The sequence below is a fragment of the Netta rufina genome (genome assembly GCF_964035555.1).
Source record: "Netta rufina genome assembly, chromosome: 4".
Lineage (NCBI taxonomy): Eukaryota > Metazoa > Chordata > Aves > Anseriformes > Anatidae > Netta > Netta rufina.
This window is the reverse complement of record NC_140127.1, coordinates 61,482,528-61,508,598: the sequence shown is the minus strand read 5'-3', so window position 1 is coordinate 61,508,598 and position 26,071 is coordinate 61,482,528. Positions and strand designations below refer to the sequence as shown.

Genomic DNA, 26,071 nt, shown 5'->3' with positions numbered 1-26,071 from the left:
AACATAGGAACAATTAGGAACAATTAGAGCACTTGGAGCAAGAGAAAACAATGAAATTTCATGCCCAGTTGGGCCCCCACCAGACCTTCGGAGTTTAACAGAAAGCGTTGCATTTGCAATGCCCCCTGCTCAAGTATTCCTCTGAGGTATTTTGATCTGTAAGTGAACAAAATCAGTGTCAAGCTTACACAACAAATGGAGATGTAACTGCTGTACCAAAAGCCATCCATACTGCTTTGGATCCTGTTACCATAATTAAACTGTAAAAACGAGGCAACGAAGGCTCCCATACTAACAAAGAAGTGTTGACACTGTACTTTTTAAACAAATATTACAAAATTCAATTTTATTGAGTTTCACACAAGATGCACTTATAAAATTGATACAGAATGACATTCAACAGAAAAAAATGAAAGCAATTCCAAGCTTCCTTTAGCAATTGCTAAATAATTCAAAAATAAGATACACCAAATTGACAGATAATCTGAATTTCAATGTGTGAACATCTCCAATTAGTAGAAAATACATCAAATATTAAAGAATTTCAGATGTTTCCCCAGCACAAATCCTCTTCCTTTACTCTCATCCCTGAACGGTAACCACAGATTTTGGCCATTACTCCAGCCCCCCTGACTGGGAGAGGAGAGGCTGACAGACTGCAGCAAGAAGTTCCCACCAGAGCAGACCACACTAACCCATATTGCAAAGCCACCTCATTACCAAGCCTGCTCAGATACCTCATAATTCTGTGCAATTGGCTCCAATTGCTAAACTAGCACAGTCCTGCAAGTTTCAGGGATTAACACATACGTTAAACTCACATTTTATATCCGTAAACCAAATAAACTCCAGCTTTCCCACTCTGACAAACTGTGAAATAGCAAAAAGTAAATTTGTCATCATTTGTTCAGCACTGAAGCACTGGTATGATGCTTTTCCTTAGAAAGTGAAACTGGTGCTTACTTAAGTATCTGAAAGGCATTAGAAGTTAATGCTGTGTTTTAACAACAATACATAAAGAATTTATCATCAACTGAAGGGTCTCTTTGGAGGCCTCAGTTTTGATCTGAAATTTATTTCATTCTCGACTTCAGGACTCCAAACCATCTTTCATCAATTCTCCTCCAACTGCTGCTCACACCAGAAAGAAGTAAGATGCATTGTAATGCTTAAATGCACTTTATAGATGGAGTGCATCTACTTATGTCTGGCTAAAACCAATCAACTGAAATGGATAATTCTGATTTGATTGTCAGTAAGAGCTTTTACAGGCGTATTTTCTGGCAAGTTAATACACATGTCATTCTTGCCAGAGTGAAATCCCAAAATGCAGTGTATTATTCTGTTACATTAATGCTATACATACGGTTCCAATGCAACATTTCCGCTTGCTGCAATTCACACTGCCTTTCCTCGACATATAGGTTTACTCCCTCTTATTTTTTCATACAAGACAAAATCCTCAGCTTTATAAAATTATTTTATAAATAACCTGCCTTGCAGGACACATAGCTGAACACAATGAATGATATATTTCTTATTTGCCCAGTTAAGCAGGACCTTTGTTGTATTTTGTGATCTTTCCTTGGTGTTCGGTATTTAGATAAAATAGTATGCAGTAAATATTTCATTTAGAGGCAATTTTTTATTCTGATTAGCTCAGATACATCTTGAAAAGATTTTTCTGTTGACAAGAGTAACTATCCTGACTTGCTGTTTTATGTACCAATGCTTTATGTGTTTGTTGAAATAAGCACAAGTTTTGAGATCTCTTTGCAGATGTTTAATAAAACAAGATAACTTGAAAGGCAAGCTTCCTGTCATGTTGTCATACATTTCCAGGAATATCCTTACACTGGAGGAACCTTCTTAAAAGTAGCATGTTCTGGAAGCGTGGTTTCATAATGCAGAACAGGATTATGCTTTTTTTCCCAGTCTATTTTCCAGAAAAGTGATACTGCAGCTCTGCCACCAGGCTAGAGACTCACGATCCACCACATTTTCCAAGAGGCAAGTTACAGATCGCTTACTTGACCTGACCAGATACCAAGCCAAGTTACTTGTAGAAAGAAATTAATATTTTTGCCATTAATAATTTAAGTTTTTAAATAAATATTTATGTGCCTTTTTGGCAACTGTCCATTCTGGTATCATCTGCTGTCCCAACAGCTCAGTATCCTTAGCACATTGATTAAAAAGATCTTAGTCAATTCTGTTTCCACAAATAGTGAACCTGTCTATCTCCAACAAGTCTTTCTTTGAAGACCTGTGTTTCAATTCTGAACTGTCTTGGCTTATATCTTTTTCTTCCCCATCAGGAGTGGTCAGAAATTGATCGGAATTGCTTGTTACAAGTAAAGATGGCATATTGTCCTTCTGATGCACGGGTTGATTGGTAACTGATGTAGATCCATTTTCATCTGTGGAAATTCCTGTTGGGAGAGGAGACAGTTGCAAAGATAATCATGAATTTAACACAGACATCCTGATGCATTCTTAACATGTAGATTCTGCCAAAGCCGTCCTGAAAAAGTGCAATGCATCAAAGCAGCAGAAGCAACAGAAGAATGCTTTGTGAAAGCCTGGTAATGTAACTACCAAGCCATTACCTCTTTAGTTTTAAGATGCAACATCCTTTTTAGTCATTCTGCTTTTCTGATTTGGTCAAGGATTAAAAAAAAAGAATTCTAAAGAAGTTCAGATAGATAGTAAGAGCATAAGTAGCTGTTTTGCTGAATCCTTTTGTGTTGTAATAAGTAGCCCAAAGCTGGACTCTGCATTCTTTTGTAGAGTCCATTTTTGTTGGCTTAGACAAGAAGATATTTGACAATTCCTGTGTGAGACACACAAGTATTTTATACTGAAATAAATCAAAGGAATTTCTGTAGAAGGAGTTAGATGTGCTTAATCCTCTACATATGTACAGCAAACCTCATTTCTCTAGGGATAGCTAATAAATGGTTCACGCAGTGCTACGCACTTTAATAGCACTGGGTCCTTTCTTCAGTGGAACTGAACATTGGCTCCAAAGAGTTCTGGTAACAAATGAGATATTAAGGAGCAGTATTGATGTGTTGTTTCCACATTTTGTTAAAGCATTTTAAAAATACATTAAAATGCACAGGCAAGTAACAAGAAAGTCAAATTTTCTTATTTACTCACTCCTCTTAAAAAGGAATTATTGTTTCTAGAGGAACCTGAAGAAATCTGACTAGTGTCGAGAGTTTTACAGAATGATTCAAGCAAACAGTATTTGACAGAATGGCAGCACTACACAAATTATTCACTCCAAATTATTACTACAAAAAACTTTTTTCTGTATGGGCTCTTCACAGTATACCATCTCCCGTTCGAAGGTAAATGGATTACTCCTCACAGTATTATGCAAGTCAAAGGTACTAAACTTGCATCAAAAAAGGAAGTAATTCTAACTGTAGAGCTTTGTTACAGAGGTAATCATTTTGCTCTAACAGCTTCCACAGAAAACTGATCAGGCTACAAATGATTACCAGTAACTAGAACCTCCATTCTTCATGAGAAAGTATTTCATTCCTCAATATTTTAAACTGTTTCTGTGGAAGAGGTAGGAATTGTTGTAAGAAAATAAGTTGACTTACATTATAAGCTGATAGAAAGCAGACCAGATTAATTCCCTTACTCTCATTCTAGTAAGAGATGAGTAGAGAGTTTGTACAGAAAAAACTTGCTAAGTGAGGCACAGGGATCAATGAATATTGCAGAGCCCAGTAGTAATATACACACTGAAAAGCTGGGGAAGGTGAAATCATTCTTTCACGCAACTGAGGTTTCTATTACATACAGAGATGTGAGAAGGTATAAAAAAAACTCAAAAACTGTTGAAAACTGAGCTTCCTCATTATTAATGGAAGTTAAGAATATTCTGAATAAAATCAACAAAACATTTTGGCTTGCCACTTTCTAATTACCAATTTTCCGGTTTAGGAAAACACAGTGTACGCCGACTGACTTGGTGAAACTGCTGCTGCTTCAGCTGGAAACAGTCTTCAGGATTTATTTATTGTAAGTTTAAGGGTCAGTCTAAGTATGGCTTATTAAACCTTATACACAAGTGTAGTATTAGAATATTTAATTAAAACATTAGCATCAATATGGTAAGAGTTCTCTAGTGGAACACAAAAGGCATTCAGACCAATTCACATTACATTCTTTCATAATGAAACTAAAGCAACTCTATGAATTTAAGCTATTTAAAAATAAACATCTGCACCACATTTCAGCCTGATGTGATTTGACACAGCTGAAAAGCAGGGATTTATGACTAACACTGACAGATTCTTAACTCTACTACTGCTGGCAAGACACTGACAACTAATAAGCACCTTACATTTCAAGCTGTTCAAGTCTTTGGCAAGCAACAGAGTGAACACAAAAGCCTCACTGTTAAGTTGTCTAGGGCTCTCATTGAACTCTTTGCGGAGGAAGATACACAATCCAGCTCAGCTGACTGAAACAATGAAGGTTTCTGTTTCCTCCTATAACTCGTCACAGGAATATCATATAATGCCTCAGTCCAATTATACATTAACCATTAATGCTGAGCACCTATACAAGGAAGCCACACTGCACAGACTTGAAACAAAGTAGGTAGAGACAAGCTGAAATTCCTATTTAGATTTCAGAAAGCTTTTTCATTTGTGTGCTCATTTCAATTATAAATAATTATGCCTATTTTTTGTGCCATGTTTTACATTAATTTCCGCAACAAATGGATGAAAGGCTTCCTTATTTAACTTCACCACTACCAGAGATGATGTATCAATATTTACTTGCGTAGTATTGACATTTCTATCACCTCCATATACCAGGGTAGGATTTCATTACAAAGAAGAGTGAGCATTTTTCATTTATGGAAGAGTATTTAAGAGTATTTATTATTTATTAAAAGATGATGCATGAACTAAAAGCAGTAAATTCTATTTACTGACTTGTATTCACAACTGTGATACTGTACAATTAAGGTCTAGCAACCGGGCTACTGTGTGGTAAATAATGTCATACATCTGGTTCAATATTAAATTTAGTCTGAAAGCAATTTTTATTACAGCTGAAAATAGAGTGAGACAGTTAGGCTTACCATGGGTAGACTTAAACATGCTTTGCGATTTGCCAGCTGACTTCCCTGGGGTGGCAGTTGGGACAGGATTGAATAATTTCTCCTCCATTTTTGCCTCCTTTACATATTGACACGATTTCCCCAGCAATACAATACTGTTAAGAACTTTTAGGGATATTAACCTGCATAAATAAAAGGATTTATTTACATATTTGCATTACCAAGCATTAATATTAAAATAATTGCATATGATTACTGCTGTCTTGGAACAATTAGCTAAGAAATTAAAACCATTCAATAGCAAAAAGTAATTTCCTTTTCTTAACAATTTGTTTCAGGTTCAGTGCTTAAAACCCTTCCCCCCACCGTCTCCAGAAGGCATCTAGAGGAAAACACCAAGTTTAATGAAATGACAAGGACAGTTACACCGTCATTTAATACATCAAATATTTAAACAAAGAATTAAAGAGGGCCCTCGACAGAGCAAGTCCAAATTAAATGCATTACTGTTAAATCTGTAGCCTTAAGTGTGCTCAGATGAGGATTGGTAGTGGACTTTAAAACCTAAGAACACACACATATATAGCTTCGTGAAATTAGACTGATCAAACAACGTCCTTTTTGGTATCACAACAGACAGTCCATTAAATTCAACAAAACCAAGGGGGAGCACTGCAGTACCATCATAGTACAGTGCAGTTGATGGCAGATTCCTTTTCTGTTTTCACTAACTTGCAGCACAAACTTCAGCAAATCTGTGAAGTCCCTTGCACCTGTTATCCCTGGAGAAAAGGGAGTCTTATCTACCATCAAGTGCTTTTAGATTTTACAAAGCTTGTTTGAACTGTAAATCTAAGTTCCATTACTAGTATTACACAACATGCAGGCCAACGTCCACTCCAGAGGTGAAACCAGCAGCGGAGTAACAATGAAGTAGCCATCTATCCCCTGTAGGATCAATTATAAATACCCTCTACATAAATCAACCTACGTAACAAAAGCAAATCAAATGCAGATGCACTTTATTCTCCACTCTCTGAAAACCTGTTTATTTTGGACATTGCTAACAGACTAAAAGGAAGACCTGAGGATAAGTGGCCATTCAGAAATTAAAATCCATGGAGCAGTCTGACTGCTGAATCGCAGTGGCCCCCAAGGACACCTGAGCAGCAACTTCACTCTCTCTGACTGCATTAACGTAATCACAACTCAAACAGAAAAACAAAATACATCACATTTTAAAGCCAATTTTATGGAATACATTTATTTTTAGAAGAAATTTAGAGAAATGGAAGAAAGAGCAGAGCAGACCAGACTACCTTCATCATCCAGAAGTACATTTTGGTATCCAAGCAACCACAGAGATTATTTTATAAAAGTTAAAAGCCATGACTCTACAATTTTATTAGAAACAAAGCCAGTCCCAATAACCTAAGAGTTGAAAAAAATGTTAAGAAGTTTTTCCTACATGTTTTTTTAATGTAATACATACTGTAAACACCTGTCTCAGAATGAAAGCATAATCTAAGTCTAATTTAATAACATCAAAAATTGAGAAAGATATAAATCAACATTTCAATGCTTCAAGTTCTCCTGGAAAATTATGCAAGAGTTTCTAGCAATTCTTTCATTCCTTTCTGCCAGTCCACCCCAGTCTCAAAGTTCTAACCACCAAGGAAGTTTAAAACTATTCAAAGTCCTTGAAAAATAAAACTCAAGTTTCCTATGCTGGATAAGACTCGGTAATGTGGTAACTTAAAGAATCACAGTTGTTAAATACCAACTCAAAGCAACATCCTCTGCATTGTAGTCTCAATCCTTTGCCAATCTAGCTCTTTCAGATTTGATCACGGAGTTTCTCACAGACCTACACTATGCTAACCTGATGCAGAACTGAAATTTATGTTCACAACTCCAATTACTCAAAAGGTGCAAGAGCTCCAAACATGAGATCATGACAGAAGCTAGAATTTGTTCTCACTTTTCAGTAAGGAAAAATTACAAAATTTATTATTCTTGTAACCTAGAAGTTTTAACTTTCAAACTCCAGGCTTGAACACAGCCCAAGAAAATCTTTTTGGTCCAAAGCTCTGAAGAAAGCCCTCATTGTTGCCTATTTCCCCATTCTACAATTCTCCCCTATTCCAGCAAATGTGCTTGTCCTTGACTGCACACTACAGCTTCCCCATAGACTAGCAACTATGCCTTCAAAGAGCAGCGTTTTATCCTGCATGTTAATCACGTTACTTCTTCCTGCCCTCCATCCTCCAAGCCACAGAGACTGAGAAAATTCTACAACTGCAGTAGCAGAATGGAGATGTAGGGAAAACTTACACATATGGAGGAAAAAAGACATAACACACTGAGCAGTATGAAGGTGCTGAGCTTGGTATACCACAAGGATGGTCAGGGGCTAGTGCTTTCAATTATAAAGAGCCGGCTTAAAAGGAACATGTCACACTCTGGGGAAAAACTCCAAGTATGATGCAGAGGAATACAGCTAACATTTTAACATTTGGCCTATTTAGCTTATAGTCCTAGCTATCCTGCATAAAAGAGTCTCTATGCTGATTACTACCTTTTTTGCAGATCACAGAGTAGATCTAATAGTCACATAAAATGATGGGTAATGATCTCATTCTTTTCCTAAATTATTGTAAAACAGCAAACTCCTCTCTTCCAGCATCCCTGAAGAACTTGTGCCCCAGATCTAAAAATTCTTCCACTTTCCAAGCTTTGATGCCTTCCATTGCAATCACAACTGGGTGGGACACTGGAACAGGTATTCCCTCCATGCTATGGGGAAACCTGAAGAGCCACGCTGTGAATTACCATGTGTGTTACTAAAGTGTATCCAAAGTTCCTTTGTGCTGCAGCAATTTAAACCGCTTAATTCTTTATGGTCAATTTTAGGAGGAATTGATTGTTTTAAGATCAATCAGTACTCTGAGACGATAAATGCTCACACAGCTCAGTATGCAACTTTCCTAGAAAACACTCATCATAGTCTACAGCATGTACCTCAAGACAGGCAAACTAGATTGGATTTAAAGCACAACTAAATGTATCTCATCTCATCTCAGACTGACTGGTAAGAAATTAAGGATAACACAAGTGTAAGCTGACATGGCAGTAAGGGGATACTTGCAGGTCATTGCTTTTAGGAATATTCTGTCCTGTCACAATTTTTTATTACCTAATATTACTTACTGACACCACCCTTCTTGGAAAGGTATCACATCTTGCATTTATGTATATTCTTTCATAAAACAAACAAACATGTTTTTAACTACCAGAGAATTATAGACTGGTTTAGGTTGGAAAGGACCTTAAGGATCATTTAATTCCAAACCCCTCTGCCATGGGCAAGACAGAATTCATGATCTGCTCAGAGCACTGAACTTGTTGGCTGCTGTTGTGCGTATTGCCTCTTCTGTTCTTTTAAGAAGTTTTACTGCTTTTAATTAAATTTCTCCTTTTATGCTAAGAGATGGCATTTGTCTGTTGTCATAAATTCTTTCCATTACCTTTCCAGAAATTATTTTCACTACTTCAGTTACTTATTGAAGACTATAATCCCCAAATACAGGGACCAATCCAAGCTTTTTCAAATTCAGTTTATAAACAGAAGCATTTTACATTTAATTCTATTCAACATGCATGGTGTTTACATGTACATCCATATGAATCAACAGAAGCTTTTTTCACATCTGATCACATAATGGTAAATATTTTTGTACATTTACTTACCCACAGTAGAACAGCACAACACAGAGATAAGCTAAGACTCCTTGTACTTTTATCGAGCTTGTTACGACTCTGATGAGCTGTTTTAAGGATAAAAGTTAAATAGTTATACCATACGGGACACAATCATTAATCAAATATTCTAACAGACTTTTTATATTGGATAAATACAAGACAGTTATGTTAATAGTACTTTGTTTTAACATTCCCCTCGACAGTGCTGACTACTCAAGATTTTGGTTTGAATAGATACTATACCAGTATTTAGTTAAAACTTTGCCAAAGCTATATTCTAGCAATGTTTACCTCAACACGAATTACTACGTAAAATAACAAACCTAAAAACTTCTCCAAAAGTCAAGGGCTAAAAGCTGAATTAACTGTCAAGAAAAGCCAACATGGTAAGACAGAACCATAGCGTTTCACACTACACAAAACACTCTGAATACAAAATTGTCTTGTGGACTAGATAGATGAATCCCAAGTTGCAGTGACAGAAGATCCTGAAATCTGATTTTACTTCAGTATTTCACAGCTAGGGCTCCAACACAGCAGAACTCTTCAGTTTGTAATAAAATCTATTAGTATTAAGGATAATATCTAAGAACACAATTAATTAGAAAACAGCACTTCGATCCAGTTCTCACTGGACGTGCCTTTATTTAGTAAAAGAGATTATTATGGTCATAGCTTTTCTTTATTAAAAATCCTGCAAAACAAACTAGGCTAAGCCTGTCAATAGTATTTCTCCCCCATCCATTACATTTAAAAGTTAATTCACAGTGACAGTCTTCCAGGGCAATTATGAATTAGCATCTTTGTTTGCAAAGTGAGTACACGTTCCCAGTGCTATGATAACTACTGCTTGTCTGTGTGTGTGGATGGGGAATGTCACAGCAGCTATTTACAGAAAACATTCTGTAGTAGTTAATTCAGAACAGATAGCATATGGACACAATTCCAATAATGTGATTCGTTTTACAGCAGCATGCCCGTGTAACAGGGTCAACTATTTCAGAATTACATATTCAAGGAATCTCAGAAGCACAGTGCCCCTATACAAAAGAAAATTTAGCCATTTAGCCATTACAAGGACAACCACAAGGACTCCTATAAGAACCTAAAAAACCCAGCGCATTACTGCTAACCTTCTGGCAACCAGCTGCTTTGACTATTCTGAATGAATGAACAGGATACTTGCCAAAAGGAATAAATGTTTAGTAAGCACAGATGTAGTTTAATTCTATTGCAACAATCCAAGCGCCCATGAATTCTAAAAAATTAATATATATTAATCTATGAAAAGCTGATAAACACTAACTTATTTGTGAAGTCATAATTAGTATGTGATACAGGTTATACTGAATACTAACTCAATCTTGTAGTATCACTTACTAGAACAGCCAGTGGAAGAGGAATAAAACCCATTCTTCTGGAAACTGAATCACTATAATCTGTATATGCCTAGGAAAAAAAAAGGAAGAATGGAACTATTTATGCAAAGAAATGAGCTTATTTTAGCTTAGCACATCCTCTAGATAAGGACTGATCTGTGCTAAAAACACTACAGTGGTATAAAGTAAATTCGTATTTTGAAATGCAAGCGCAGATAGCTATACTCACTGACAAAAAAAAGTAATACTACCATGACTGGTGAGATCAGCTTCAGTACTCCAGATCAACAGCAACTGGAGTATAATATAAATCTCTTTATCAAAAGCAATTAGGACACTGAATCCAAACACACTGTATTTCATCTGTAGATTATTTTGAGCTTAGGGACATCTTTGTACTAATTTGACTTTGATCCTCTAGTATTATACAGAAAAACCCACAACAGGGATAAAAATGCAATTATCACACTATCAATTTTAAATCATTCTAAAACCACTTATAATTAGCCTAAGATAACAGTCGCAAAACCATTGCAAAAAACATGTTTACATTTGCACTCCTAAAACACAACTACTCTACATGAAAACATTCGTGGGTTACTGAGAGCCACACTGAAGTTAGGTAGCATCACATAGGCACTCGTTTTCCACAGAGGATCTTCAGGAGAAGGAATAGAGTATTTGGAACTAATAAGCTGTTTTTCTCTTAACAAATTAATAATAATTAATGGTTTGTGGTAACTGAAGGTAACTTCTTTATTAGGTATAATCAATACATTCCCTAGCAATAGCTATTGGAACATAGCCAAGAACACTACCAAAATTGTTGTAAATATTAACAGAGCACCCATCTAGAGCACTCATGAACAGTTAGAGACTCATTCATGAGAACTGTGCTGTCAATAGCACACCAAAAAACAGTTCTCACAAAAAACACCAGCAGTCTGTGCTCTGTAAATACCCATGCCACAGGAGTAACATGCATGGTACAAATATCCATACACTAGCTAACGAATATTGTATTTTGATCTAACAGTTAAAACAGCACAAAAAGAACAGTCTTTTAAAAGTATCTTAATACATTTCTCAGTTTGATTACTTTCCTATATATCCCCAAAACGTCAAAGTTGTTATAAACCTTCACTGGCTGTATTTGGAAGAGACTTCTCAACGTGTTAAATAAAGCCTGAACTGACCCAAACAACCAGATAAAAATAAGTTACAAGGAAATATTCCTGTTATCTCTCATTAAATAAAGCAGAGCACAATTTCAGTGTTGAAGGAGTGGAATTATTCTGTAAGTACTTCTTTTTAAGTATTTGTTCCAATATGCCACTATAACAATTATATTAGTTAATACAAGAATATGCCTTTGTTTTCTGGCTTACATTTTTCTGTCGACTGCTAACAAGGTCAAACGCAAGACTGGCTCTGTACTCACTGTAGACCTGGAAAAAATCCAGCACATTGGATGCATGATTAACGTGTTGACACACTACAAAAGCAACTGAATTAATACAATTTTTCTAAAAATATTATAAACATTTATGTGCAGACTGAAGGAGTCAAACCCAGTTTTCCTGAGGTTCAGCTACACCCTTCAGATGAGTCTGTATCTCTGTAATAACTTATACATACCTACAACAAATAAGACTGCAATGCTTTCAGAATTGAATGAGACTGTAAAGCTTTTATGGAATTTGAAGATAACCAACACCACACAGTAAGAGAAATCACATTTACTTTTCTCCCTAAGAATTATCATTTGTTTTAAACACGTGAAGTATAGTATTGGGATCAAAATAAACAAACGAGCAAGCTTACATACTAAGCAAGTGATCCCATGAAAAAAGAAAATCTTATCAGGAAGATGAACAACGCTTTTCTGGTTCTTTTTCAAACAGCTCTGCCCATTGAGACAGAAAAACAAGGGGAAGTTGCCTGGAAGGGCAACTTGCATAGGAGGTGCTCAAACCTTCTGAAAAGTTTCACCTAGCCACCCCAAGTCATTATAACTTCATACACTGAAAAAACAAACAAAAAAACAAGGGTTGTTAGATGAACTTTGCAAAATTATCACCTGCTACCCTCCACACCCCAAGCTGTTTCAGCACACATCTTTGGCTACCATGACTTCATTATTTCTCTTTCCTGTACTCTATATGAAAGTAGGGCATGCATAAATGCCTCTGGCATAAGGGAGCTTATTAAGTACATTATTGAACTTGTTTCTACACCACACAATGTAGTTACTAGAGATGGAAGTGATAGCACTTCCAAGTTTTGACCTCATTTCCTGAAAAGTGGTTTTAATAGCGAAAAAACGCTAACTCATCTCTTCACAAATTTATCAAGTGCATTTGAATTCACACAATGCACAAGTCAAATGGCCAGCGTATCATGCCACACTACACAAATAATGACCTCATCTACTACTTTAAAAGAAGGACTGCATAATATATGGTCTACGAAATTACAGGAGTGGAAAACTGATGGATAAACTACTTCATATTTGTGCTGCAAAGACAGTAGAAAAGTGCTTCTGATTTCAGATTCCACCTTTAACATGCATGGAAGAATAGAGATTCAAAAGCCTCAAGATCTGTGTTTTGTTTTGTTCCCCCCCCACCCCCCTTGGGACTTGAATTTTAACTTTTTTATTTTTAAATAAGAGGTACAAGCTCTAAAAGAAGTTTAATGTTTTACATTCTTGACAATTTATCTAGAGATCACATCACAAAATTATCTGCCAGTTATGTGAATTGTGGTTATTATGTGAACTGTTAACACAATACTTTCAGTAATTCACAGATCTGGAACTACCAATTTAGAAGCAGAGGCGTTTGCTGCATGTTATAAAGATCCTCAGAAATGTATTGTATCAGAAAGTTACCAAGCTTTTCCAAATTATATTTCATACGTGAAAATAACCAATTGTTGCATTTTCTGTACTGAAACAGGATTTCAATATTAAAAAAATAGCAGAATAAACTACAACTTAAAATAGCATTTAGCATTCTAAACAAAATACCTACATCTGCTGTGATGTCATTGAATTTTGTTATAAAGGCATGTTTCACAATATCCACTGCAATTTCTGAAGCAACCACCATGCAAACATCTGGGAATAACACCCAAAGATGATCTGAAGGTTGGGAAGAAACAAGTTAGATCATTTAATTTGACTCTAGTATACAAAATGACAAGACTTTTGTTCAACATTCAAAAATCCTCAAATTTCTGAAGCAGTGTCTGTAACCACCTCTCCACTCATCAATAAAACACGACAAATTAACAATTAACACCACAAATAGGATCAGATTCGAAACCTTTATGCTTTTTAAGCATAAAGGCTTATCTTGACCAGGAAGAGAGTCTTTGCAAATACTGAATAGTAGGTTTTAAGTGTATGTATGGAATTGACCAAGTACCTGTAGTTTAACCTCTTAGGTGCTTAAGGTAAAGCTTAGGTAGGCAACTAACACTGAAGCAAAACACATCACGCAGACCTAGACTCATTCAACATTATTTTAATCAAGTTTAAACATTTTTATTAATACGAAGCCTAACTTTTTACCCAATATTTGTTTAATACTCTGTTAAAAATCCTAACTATAATTAATATTACATTATGAATGGGAATGTTTACAGTAACTATTACTTAACACATGGGAATTTACCATTTTCTATTTTATTTTTCTATAGGTTTTCTCACCTGGATTCCAGGAGAACTGTTCCATATTCCTTAGACATACAATTAGTAGCAGCACATAATTGGTGAACCTCTCTTTTATATCTAGTTAGAAAAAAAAAGTAAGATGTCAACTCGAAACAAACGTTTACTGACATAAAACCACAGAACGAGTATTTATCTATCATTTCTTATGTCTTGAATTATACACTCTCTTTCACAAGAAATTTGATCAGGTTTGACTGGGGGGGAAGAGGAAGGAGGGAGATGCTGGAAACTTCACCACAGATAGGATCTCTGCAGCATCCATCCAATGCTGCATGAAATTGGGGTTCCCACTATCAGAATGAACAAAATATTTCATAACTTGCTATCACCTTTTCCAGTATGTTAATAAAATAGTTATCTTTCTTGATAAAGTTCCTGCCTTTCTTGTGGGATCCAAAAAGAAACAGCACCTCCTGGTGCAAAAACGGAGACAGAACAGCTGTCATTTTAAGTTCAAGGCAAATTTCACTTTCTACAGATCTTGGATGTGAAAATTAATATATAGAAGGTCCTGTAGTACAAAAAAAAGGTTTCAAGCAAACTACTACACCTTATTTAGAAGATTTCTTCCTAGACTTTTGTATTGCTGCGTTAGAAGGGAATAGCTGGATACATCAGCTCAGTGATCAAAACTGTAAGAATGAAGAAGCTGTCAGACATGGGGTAGAGTCCTATGACTTGACCTCCCAGACCAGGCAGGGAGACTTTCTACTTCTGTACCTTATTTCCGGAAACAATCCAAACAGACTACTTCAGTAAGCACCACATTTTCTCCTATATTAAAAAACCTTCCTGAAAATGCATTATCGAATAATAGAATAAAATTTGAAACATAATGGCACCACAAATTGCTAAGTCCGAAAAAGTTTTTTGATGAGACAGCCTTTTCAGTTATTTTAAGGGGATACTCTGATTTAATGAAAGCTTAAGGAAACTGTTTTCTGCCAGTATTTTAGTAATCAACATCACTTCTAGATGTTTTTACTGTAAAGTTAAATCTTTTTAATTAAAAAAAAAAAAAGTAGTATTTAAAAACTGGAATAAAAATACATATTAGCATAGGATAAACTTTTTGTCAAACCCTGCCAGGAAGAATATTTTTTGGCTTTAAAAGAACTTTCAGGAGGAAGATTTAAATTTAGTGTTATCTTTTTTTCTGTGTGATATAGTTCAGTTTCTGCGTAAACAGTCTTTCATTTGAAGGATCACAAAACAATTTTCATTTAACATTTACATTTATCACTGCAATTTGCAGATGAATGAGACAAAAAACACGTCAGCAGTCAGGTTTCAAAATCTGAAGCAAGCCTGAAGTCTATTTAGATTTGATTTTTTAATATAATAACCTATTGGCTGTGTGCTAAATTTGTTTTAGCGTGTCAAATAAAAACTAGCTATTTAAGGAAAAATAGCGTTCTTAGAAACAGAATCACATTTTTGTCCTATTGAGCCAACGTGGGCAATGAAGAACTCAAGTCAGAATGCTCACATTCATCAAGGTAAAGCTCTTTTCACACTACTATTGAAAAAATAAAATCAGCCTCTTATTTCACATTTTCCCGGATGAGCACAGCCATACATACCGCTATTTGACATCTGAAAAAGATTGTTCTTCTCAAACTTCTTGAAAACACTTCCTTTTATTTCAACGAACTGCAATTTTTAAAAGCAGTTATTTAATTTCTCTTGAAAACAAACTGGTGCAAGCAAATCAGACAATCAAATAATATGAAAATTGACAACGTGCTACACTAAAATGAAGGACGCTGAAAAATTTAGGGTAGGTTTATAACAAAGTTACATACTTACATTATTGGACATCATGATGGTAAGCAATGATTTATTGTGAGAGTTGAAGGCCACATTGAGGGTTGTTGCTTGAACCATTATGAGAATAGCATGCAGGACTGTAGATAGCAGGGTTAAGGAAACGTATTTGGAAATAGTTTTTCTGCACAACAGTACTGAACAGCATCAGAACTTGATTTCCTATTTTACTTCCAAAATTAAACAACCAAAGGAGTTTCTATCTGTCAACCTAGGTTTGCAGCATGTCAGTAGTTAAATCTCTAATGTACCCACAGTGCTTTACAGCATGGAGTAATTATGCTTTCTCATCCTGAAAGAGCCCAGTCAAACAGGAGAAAATGTAATATTACCTGGGGGGGGGGGGGGGGAGGGGGGGAGGAGGGGGGAGGAGCGGGGAGAGGGATCAGCCTAAAGATTTCACAGGAAATGGGGAAAAGTACAAGCATTCTGAATTAATGTATATATTCCTTCACAGATCATTTTCATCAGCTCATTGTAACGTTACTTCACACGTGCATTTCTCCCTTTATTTCAAGGGAATGTTTTCAACTATGTTTCTAACATTCCAATATCTTCAAGATCCTGTGACCCAAAATATTCAATCACAAAACAGTAACCTAATTTTCCATGAAGTATCCAGCTACTGTTTATTTGAATCACTGAGTATTAAAAACGCAATCTGCTACTGAAATGAAATACCATTATGAAGTTTTTTTTTTTTTTTTTTTTTTAAGAAAAAAAAAGGATACAGACATACAGCACTGCCATGAAGAAGTGAGGAATCACACCTATATGGGCTCTTTTTCTTTCCTTTGGTTCTGTAGCTGTCCAGTAAAGAGCATCCAAAATATCTTGTCCAAATGAAGAAAACAAACGATCAGCCACCTAAACAAGAAGAACTTTTTACTGCCTTCCAGCAATATTTTTCTCAAAGACACTTGAATATGCCAGTCTAAGTACAGCTCAACCTAAAAAACATTTCACATGAGTTTTCATCTCTTTTTGCTATCATCCCACTCTCAATTTCACAGTTAGATGGGTTCTTTTGTATATTCAGCAACTTATTTTACCTTTCAAATTTATTTTCCCCTTTTCAACAGTATTTACAGTATGAAACCACATAGTATTTATCTTAGATGCTTCCTTGGAAGACATCCAAATGCAGTTCAAACTTCAGCCTCTGATAAAACAGTATGTCTGTTGCATCAAACCATTGCTAACGTTTTTTCCCCTGCCTCTGGACTTAACAGGGGAAGAAAATGAATTTTGAATGCGTGACAGGAAATACCAGCTCACAAGTACAAAAAAGACTTAAATTAGATTTGACTGTATTGTTTTCTTACAGCTTGGAATGAGGAACATACTCAATACAAATCTATGGATAAAGCAGAAATCAAAGTTAAAAATACTGTAACAACACCAAGAGATAGAGGGGGGCTGGAAATTCTGCCAAAATCAGGTATTTAAAAAACAACAGGAAAAAATACCTGCAAACATCTGAAATTTAACTAAAGGAATATATAGGAAGAAACTTAGCAGTAATTCTAAAGGTAGAAAAAAATATGGACAGAAAACTGAGCTTGTAATTCAGTAACACAGCAAGAAAGATCACAAGGAAATACACCAGTTCAAGACTTCCTAACTAGCAAGCACAGAAAAGTGAAGATCATTACAAAGAAGTGTTGTTTTTTTTTTTCTGCCTATATACTCAAGGTCAATAATTTTTAAATTGAGCTGCACGTAGATCCAGAAAAAAAATCACTTTAAAAATTAAATTCAGTATTACAAGTCATGTGTCTGGCTAAAATAGAAAGTATTTTTTACTGCTTACTAACCCAATCAAAATGAAACAGTTAAATATGAAAACCAATTACCTCTACTTAAACAAAACTGATGTTTCTTACTGTCTTTCTGTAAGATGACAATTTTGGGCATATTAAACAGCAAGCAGCAATACAGAACTGACTGTAAATATTAAACCATGCCCCGTTAACTAGAAAATAAATTCTGAAGACAATATCAGTAAACAGATCTCATATAATTTCCCAGCTTTGTTAATTAACAGAGTTCTAAAGGTAAGTATTCAGAAGGGATACAAATCATGTTTTAACTTATTTGAGCCAACATTCAAATTTCCTGAAATATGAAGGCTGAATAAAAACAATTTACTGGGTGTCTCAAGCAAGCTCTACTTTAATCTTTCAACTTTTAACTTAATCTTTTAATTAACTTGAATGCTACTTTTTAATCATCACCTTTGAAAATAAAATGAATTATGAGCTGATGCATTATCGTAAATCTGAAGTTCAAAAAAACATCAGTTTGAGAGATATTTACAATGGCATTGTTTTCGGCTTGTAAATTTCGTAAATTAAAGTGGTGTGCCTTGTTTGGCTCCTGCTCGTTGTGACAACCCACTGAATAAGTACACCTTTTGTAGTAATACCTACCACAGAATGCTTAGAGTTTGAAGTTTTGTCAACAATATTGTGCGGGGTTTAATAAATAAAATGGCGGCTTTGACTTTCTTTTTATTTATGTAAGTCACATTTCTTATCTGGTATGATAAAAAGATATTAAAACCCACCACACAATATTGTTGTCTGCTCTTCCAAATGTGACTTACCTAAACCCTACATGCCGGCTCCAGGCTCCAGCCGAATTCCGTGGTGAGCGGTGTCACCAGCATAACGCACACTGGGGCTTCACAAGGAGCAGGAGCCGGTGGGTCTGAATCTAAAAAAGAAAAGTGCCATTTAAGCCAATTGCGCTGAACGCTCCCCTTAGGCTGGCTATTTGGAGCATTCAGCACAAAATTTGAAGATGTTGCATCCCTCATATCTGTCCGTGACAGTGTTCTCAGGACACGCTAACAGCCGAAAACATTAGGACATTGTAAACATCTCTGTTGCTCAGTGATTAAATTAAATTCAAACGATTTTTCCATTTTAAAAATTTGTGAAAAATGTAAAGTTGATTGCTTAAAAATGCATATTTAACAGCTGCTAAAAAAATCTCATTTCTTGTGTAAGTAGTAGGCTTGTAATGAAATTCACTGAAGTAGTGTAAGCAAGTGAATGAACAACCTGTTAAAGCTGACAATCTATGAAGTCTTTCAGTGGGATTCCATGCCATTTTTTGCTGATTCTATGGCTGCAACTTTTTGCTGTAAAAAAAGCCCCCTTTTTATATCCTTTGTTTTGACATGTCAAGTTTCATGAGACACTGTGGTAATTAAATATGATTTCCAACTTCCCACTTCTAAGTAAGTTTTCCAATAACTACAGTAACTACGCATTGTAACACCTCCTCCGCTCTGCCCCTTAGTTAGGGAAAGGAAACCCAGGTACCACTTCTTGAGACACATTTTGGGTTCTGTCAAAATAGCAAAGAAACTCAGCTCATCATTCAAAAGGGCACAGCACGTGGCTCCAACTCACAGCAAACGCTTCAGTCTCTTTTCAAATTACATGGTAAGCACATGGTGCTGTACTTTTTTGGCACTAGGAGAATGAAAGTCTTCTCAAAGACTATTAAGTGATAGCTGTGAAACTCTCACAGGTTAGGGAACTATATATATGGATGAATACTGCCAACAACTACAATTTGCATCAAGTTCCAATTTTTATATGACTTTTATCAATTCTAAAATAAAAAGGAAAAAACCCTATGAATAAGCAACTGAAGTGGCTTCTGAGACGTTTAGGTGACTTGGGATAATGAATAGTGTTGTTGCACAATACTTTATGAAAACAAATGTTTCCAGACAAAATATACAGATTTTTCACAAAGTATAGCCCATTTAAGTAGTCTTCAAATGAAGTTACAACGATGTTCAAAGATAAAAAGTCTGAGATCTCAGAACCCTAGTAGGGTAACTTGTGTACAAAGCTGTGACTGAATACTTTCAAAAGGAGGTTGTATCACTACTACGTCCTATATATGCAGGTTGGGGATAAGATTATAGCTATAAAATCGTTATTTACTTAGTGAATCATTGATGGCAGAAATACAATTAAAATTCTCATGCTTTACATTAGTATCAAAACAGGAACAGTTTTTCCCCCATGGTTTCTCTTTATGCTTATTTTATCCTTTCAAAACAGAGTTTTCTTTTCTTGATTCTCTATATTCATTCAACTTACTACAATGTATTCAAGATTTTGGCTGCCAGCAAGGACTGAGGATAGGTTAAGCTGTATCAGGAGTCCTTGCAGTCTCAATGAGAGCTGTATTTCTGTAATGAAGAAATCAAAGTCAGATTTCACACCTTCCTCCATCCTTCATCCCTGGTCTCTCTTGGGATCTTAAAATTATTTCAAATCAATAGTTTTGGCTTATATTAGGAAGCTCAAAAAGTTGTTCATTCTTGCATTTCAGTTCTTCCATTCTGAGTTCTCGATTTTCATTTAACTAAATTGATTAGTAAGCTACGGAAACTAAGTAACATGGAACAGAATCTACGAAGTTTATTTTCATGATCTTAGCTGTTTCACAACATTTAGGCTTATTAGGTGTGCACATTTATGAGAGAGGTGCCAAATTCTAAGAACAAATATTGTAACAAGAGTGTATTTTTTTAAACATTCTGAAAACAACATGCTTGATATTCTGATGCCAAAATTCTTACCTCAAGCATGTTATAGATGATGTAGAGCTTTATGACAGACTGTCCCCTTATCAGATGATACATCATAGAGTAGTCAACATAGTGCATCATGAAGTAACAGATGACCAGTATCACTCCTTTGAGCATGTCACACACCTGAGCAGGTTGCAGCAAACGTCTATCACTGAAATACAAAGGGCAAGAAGTTCCACTAAGTGTCACATCCCCACAAAACATAAGTTACAAAGTCAGTATGAATTTACTGAAGCTATTTAGCAAGGATGCATTTCAATATAGTTTATTAATCCTTCCCCAACCCCCCACTCCAACACTTAACACCATCATCACAATGAGCATCACACTCCTGAACAGGATCATCTTATCTGCCACATCCATTTAGTTTGAATATTGTATTTGTTGAGTAAGAATCTCACTTGTTAAAAACATTCTCCATGCATGCCCTTGAACTTTTCATTTACCTCCCCTTTTCCAGCCAATTCTACTTATCATTTTGACTTCCTCAGTTACAGAAACTGCATTTGCTATAACCAAAAGAAATGAAGCAGTCGTCTTCAATTCAACATAATGATCCAGATGCTAAAGAACAGATCCTAATTGCAATTCCATACCTTCTTTTAGCCCTAAGATCTGCAGCAGTCTCAGCACAATTTTATATCAGAGCTTGATGTTGAAACAATGCAGAAGTTTTCCTATTTACAGTCACACAAGTCTCCCTGAAGTTTAGACTAATCATCACACAATTTTATCCTACAACCTAGAACTCCAGGAGGAATACAGTTTCACCTCAACTGACACAATACCAGCCATAAGCATAATGAAGTTGCAAGGTAGGAAGTATACACTTGTCTAGTTAGTTAGCTTAGTACTAATAAGATGCAAAAGCATTTAAAAAAAAAATCTTTGAATCAAAAGGCAGTTTAACAACTATGAATCAAACTACAGAGCTATAACTTCTGTTAAATATAAGTCTTTTTAAGACACACTGAAAGTCTGTTGCAGAATTTCACATAAGTCAGAACAAATTAGCTGAACATGAGTTACAATTGTTTATTTACTGTATTCCTCAGTCATCAGTTTCAGAAATTAGACAACACTCCCATTATTTTTCCAAAACATGTTATCAGTTTGAATATGCTAATTTTAAAAAATATGCTGTTTTTGAAAAAACATCTGAATAGTTATGTATGACCTCTAAGTTACTGTCACAAGCAGCTGCTGTAAAAGTAGCCAGCATCCATCACAGGGAAGACAAACTCTTAAGAACATAATCAAGAGCACGACTGCACTTCTGCAAGTGGTATCAATTCTGAAAACTAACTCAGGAGAATAATGCCTTACAAAGGTGTGGCCAAATCACACACAGCATCCTGTGCACTCAAAAGATGAAGACATTTTAGATATGTTGTGTCGAGAACAACTGAATAAATAATCACTACTATACAACACAAAGGCTGTCCAAAAGGGTTAGACCATCTACATGTACACTTGACTGCTGTGCCTTGCAGGAATTAAGCTTTTGTAGAACAGAGTACATTCACATAATGGTTTTAGAGAATGTTACTTTACAGTCTTCAAGGTGACCTGGATTTAGTTTCTCACTTGCTGTAAATAAGCAAGTACCTAGAGAAAACTTCAGTAGCGTTCCTTCAATCTTTTCTGAAGCTTTAACTAAAAATACAACGTATGCTCTATTCAAAGTTGTGCAGTAACTTGTACTTCTCACCCATGAGAAGCAGTAACGCTGTGACAAGCATTTCAAATCACATATTTAAAGGAACTCATGGAAATACCCTCAGAAATTCAATTTAATCAATTTGATGACAGAAGAGCTCTCAGCATTTCTAACCCGTAGTCAGCACAAGGGACTACTACACAGGCTGACTAGAAAACTACTTTCTAGAAAGTGAAAGGAGTAAGAAGATCCTGGCATTTAAAAGCTGCTCCATCATTCTTCCATTTACGTGGAACAGACCCCTTTATACTGTCTAGGTAAGAAATCTAGGGTCTGCTGCTAACAAGTTTCTAAATTGAGAGAGATTAACCATGAAATATCATAATCTACAACAGCACCACTACAGCAGCAAAATCCTCTTCTGCTGTCTAATGACATTTACAGAACAATATAGCCATGTGGCTCTGAATATAATATGGCATAGGAATAATTATTTCTTACAAGGACAAGGAAATCAAGTAAATGGATTAAGTATTCTTTCTATCTGTCCTCTTTTGGCATGTAATACAGAAAGACCTGCAAAGCCTGCAGTTATGAAATGACGTAGTCAGAGTTCAGAGAGAAATAAATGTTGCAGGTTTAGTATATGATCAGCTCATATTGGTTCCATTTGTCATAAATTATTCCTGTCCTTAACATGAAACTATTTAGATACATACATAAATACACACAGGCTGACATGATTTCATGCCTATCATAAAAAGCCTTAGCCCATGCATTACATACAGCATTTTCTGCTTTCATTTTCCTCAGTGTTTCCACTTAGTGTCTCCAGTAATCAGTAACTACGTTCATACTCAGTGCTGATACTAGAAAATAATTTCAGAACAATCTTGAACACCAAGCCATCAGACCTCTTGATTAGTATCACATACTAATTAGTAAAATTCATTATCATGAGTACTACATAATCTCAACTCTGAAGAAGAGTAGTCATAGCCCTGGGCAATATTAACTATAAGTTGCCAATATCCAGAAATGAACAAGATTTACATAGTATAGTTCTGATGTTTTCATGGTTTTGTTCCCTACTTTGGAATGCAGAGGCAAGAACTAGACAATACTGAGTGTGTGCATAACTCCAGAAAATACTGAACAGAGACAGAAGTTGAAACAGCTCAACTCATTGTAAGCATTTCCATTTTTACAGTTGTGCATGATAGATTACAAAACACAGACAAAGATCTCACATGAAAATTAGTTATTGGTGTGGGTTTTTCCTCATGAACAAGAAAAGGAGAACAATGAATAACAATGACAACTATCCTAGTTTATATTTACTTGTTCCAGTTACTGAACAGCAAGCTACACAATCTTTCAGCAGCAGTCAGTATCCCAGGCATACACTGATACTGCAGGTGTGAATTATGCCCATTTACTGCTTTAGTGAACTTTGCTCTGCAAAGGTATTATGAGAGCCTGTAGTCCAAGATGCAGTTCCTCTTAACATCTTAGTGGATTCCAGAAATCATGTTATGCGAGAACTGTTTCACCCATGTAATTAGCCAAATTGTGAATGTATTTTAAATTACAATTTTCACATCATAAACCAGTAAGTACACAGATTCAGTGCATTTGCAGCAACCTTCAGAAGTGCCTTAACAAGATGCAAGACGCCTGTCTTTTCACCCATTTCTTTTCTGCTGTTATTCCATTATCACTTCTAACTTTTTACTGTTAAGTCATGCTCTTCAAGATACTCTTTTCATATTTTTCACAAGCAGTTTCATTACGCTAAGCTTCAAGTCCTCATGTTTAGCTCTAAAGACTTGACTGCCAAGGAAGCAAATTCTTAAATTAGACTTCTTCACACACCCGAGTCCCTGTATAGTAAAGCATAAGGCTTATCCATTCTTTCCATTATTTGCTACATAAAATCTTGAATTGCTTTTCTATTACTACTGCTGAATACACCGATCTGTTTAAACATGAGGTGATGCTTCAGTCTACATGAATGCAAACTGAAAAATCCAAGCATTCCTTCACAAAGAATCTACAAACCTTCCTCCACCATAACACTAATTAGCAAATTAATAGAACAAAGAAAAACACACGCAGGGACATTATTGTTTTATAGCAAGTGCTTAACAAAATGTTCAAATTCCTCAGCATATGGGTTACAGTTAACATTTTATGCCTCGTAATTAACGGAAAAATCTCCACTGAAACAAACAATTATGCTTCCAAATAATAGAATTACACAAATGCATGCTTAAGGGGATAAACATGCTTGTTACTAATGCTGATGAGGAAGTGACATGCAAGCCTATATACTATACCTCTCTCTTATACCACAGCAGGTTTTGGTTTCAGCCCAGTCAAAAAAAGGAAAAGCTCAATACTTATCACACTGTGACAGCTGAGAGTGAAACCATAGTAAAACCTGTACAGTGCACTGACTGCCATCAGCAATGAGCTAGGAATTCAGAGAATTGGCCTGTTAGGATGACTTTGTCAACTGTGTGTTGAAGCACATTTAGAAAGCATGAACCCAAGTTCTTCCTGTTTAGAAAATGATGTCATCTGAACAAGCAGCTTCTCTTATAAATGTTTAGGATATGTTACTTTGCCGTCTTACATAATTAAAAAACTATCAAATTAGACTACTACGGAATTTAAACATACATTTTTTTTCTATACAGTCTAGGAACAAATAATATTTAAATGTTTCATTTTTAAGAATTTGTGACATTTGTAAGAAATCCCACAGAAGTGAGAATCAAGCTTATTTCACAATATACATAAAACGCAGTGAAGGAAAAATTTGGTGTGGAAAACTTTATTATAAGCAATTTTCTTAGACAAGAGAAAGTTTAAAGAACTAGTTACTTGACTAGTAACTTGTTACTACTTGACTACTTGAAACCCTCCAAGTTTCACAGCCCAAATCCTACTCTTCAGATAAGATACCTGTATCCTTTCTTCCAAAACTTGTCTAAAAGAGGTGATGGTGATGTCTTCTCACATTTGCTTTTATATAGTACCTTACTGGTTAAAGCACATTCCTAAGACAAGACAAATGATGTTTTTGACTGTTTCAGCTGAACAGAACATTTGATTTCACGGTAGTTGTTTGGGTTTTTTTTTAGGTTATTAAAGAAACAAAATAGCTCAAGGCTTTCATAGGTATCTACCCTAACAAACCCTTTTTGCTCCCTCTGATAGCTGTAGAGCTAAAACTACTTAGCAATAAGTACAGCAACGTACAACGACTAAAAATCTCATTTCAGTTGTCTACAGCTTTATCACCATGTCATGTCTGTGTATGCCTGCACACTAATCTGTAGATAAGTACACTTATGAGTCCATGATTACTGTAGCAGGTGATGTATGGGCACTCGGCACATATTATTTTAAATGCAACCCTGCACAGACTGCTATATACTATCATATCACTTTTGTCTTTCGTGCCCACTTGTGCTCCCCAGTTCTTCACTAGCATGTAGCTTACCTGACACCTCTTGGATTATTTTTTTTTTTAAACCAACACAAATTCAGTACATTTTTCTTGTTCAATGTTTACTGTTTAAGGACATCTGGCAGAATGACTACTACATTTTTAATTGTATACCATCCTTAGTATACCATCATCTCAGTTATTCAGGTAACTCTAAACAATTACTTCTCCATAGTTATCACAGATAAAATACCAAAGACTGATGTCACACATGCAGGAGTTTAATGATGTAATTACACTACAACTGCAATAATGCTTTAGATGGTATTTAAATCCTAAAATCATGGAACTTAATCACATGCATATATGTGTATTTATGAAATTAAAATAACATTTATTTCTAGAAATGCTATTGTACTTCACACTACTAAAAAAATTCATTTGAATAGGTTCATCTGGCTAATAATGCAATGAAGAAAGGTTTTAGCTCTGAGGTTACAGATTTGCCCATGAATTTTACGGCAAATG

At 35.5% G+C, this 26,071-nt stretch overlaps 1 protein-coding gene across 2 annotated transcripts in view; it reads right to left on the bottom strand.

The window, feature by feature from the left end:
* Window positions 1-317: 317 nt before the first annotated feature.
* The window catches only part of TAPT1 (transmembrane anterior posterior transformation 1), a 38,838-nt gene continuing 13,084 nt past the window's right edge, over window positions 318-26,071 (bottom strand). For both annotated transcript variants that reach the window (XM_084286358.1, XM_084286359.1), the window contains 11 exons: window positions 20,415-20,577; window positions 16,534-16,669; window positions 15,785-15,882; window positions 15,559-15,628; window positions 13,952-14,032; window positions 13,272-13,381; window positions 11,625-11,684; window positions 10,238-10,306; window positions 8,846-8,922; window positions 5,117-5,277; window positions 318-2,432 (listed from right to left, as the gene is read on the bottom strand). In XM_084286358.1, the coding sequence (XP_084142484.1) occupies window positions 2,203-2,432; window positions 5,117-5,277; window positions 8,846-8,922; window positions 10,238-10,306; window positions 11,625-11,684; window positions 13,272-13,381; window positions 13,952-14,032; window positions 15,559-15,628; window positions 15,785-15,882; window positions 16,534-16,669; window positions 20,415-20,577 (1,255 nt within the window). In that variant the 3' untranslated portion in view covers window positions 318-2,202. The remainder of the gene's footprint in view (window positions 2,433-5,116; window positions 5,278-8,845; window positions 8,923-10,237; window positions 10,307-11,624; window positions 11,685-13,271; window positions 13,382-13,951; window positions 14,033-15,558; window positions 15,629-15,784; window positions 15,883-16,533; window positions 16,670-20,414; window positions 20,578-26,071) is intronic.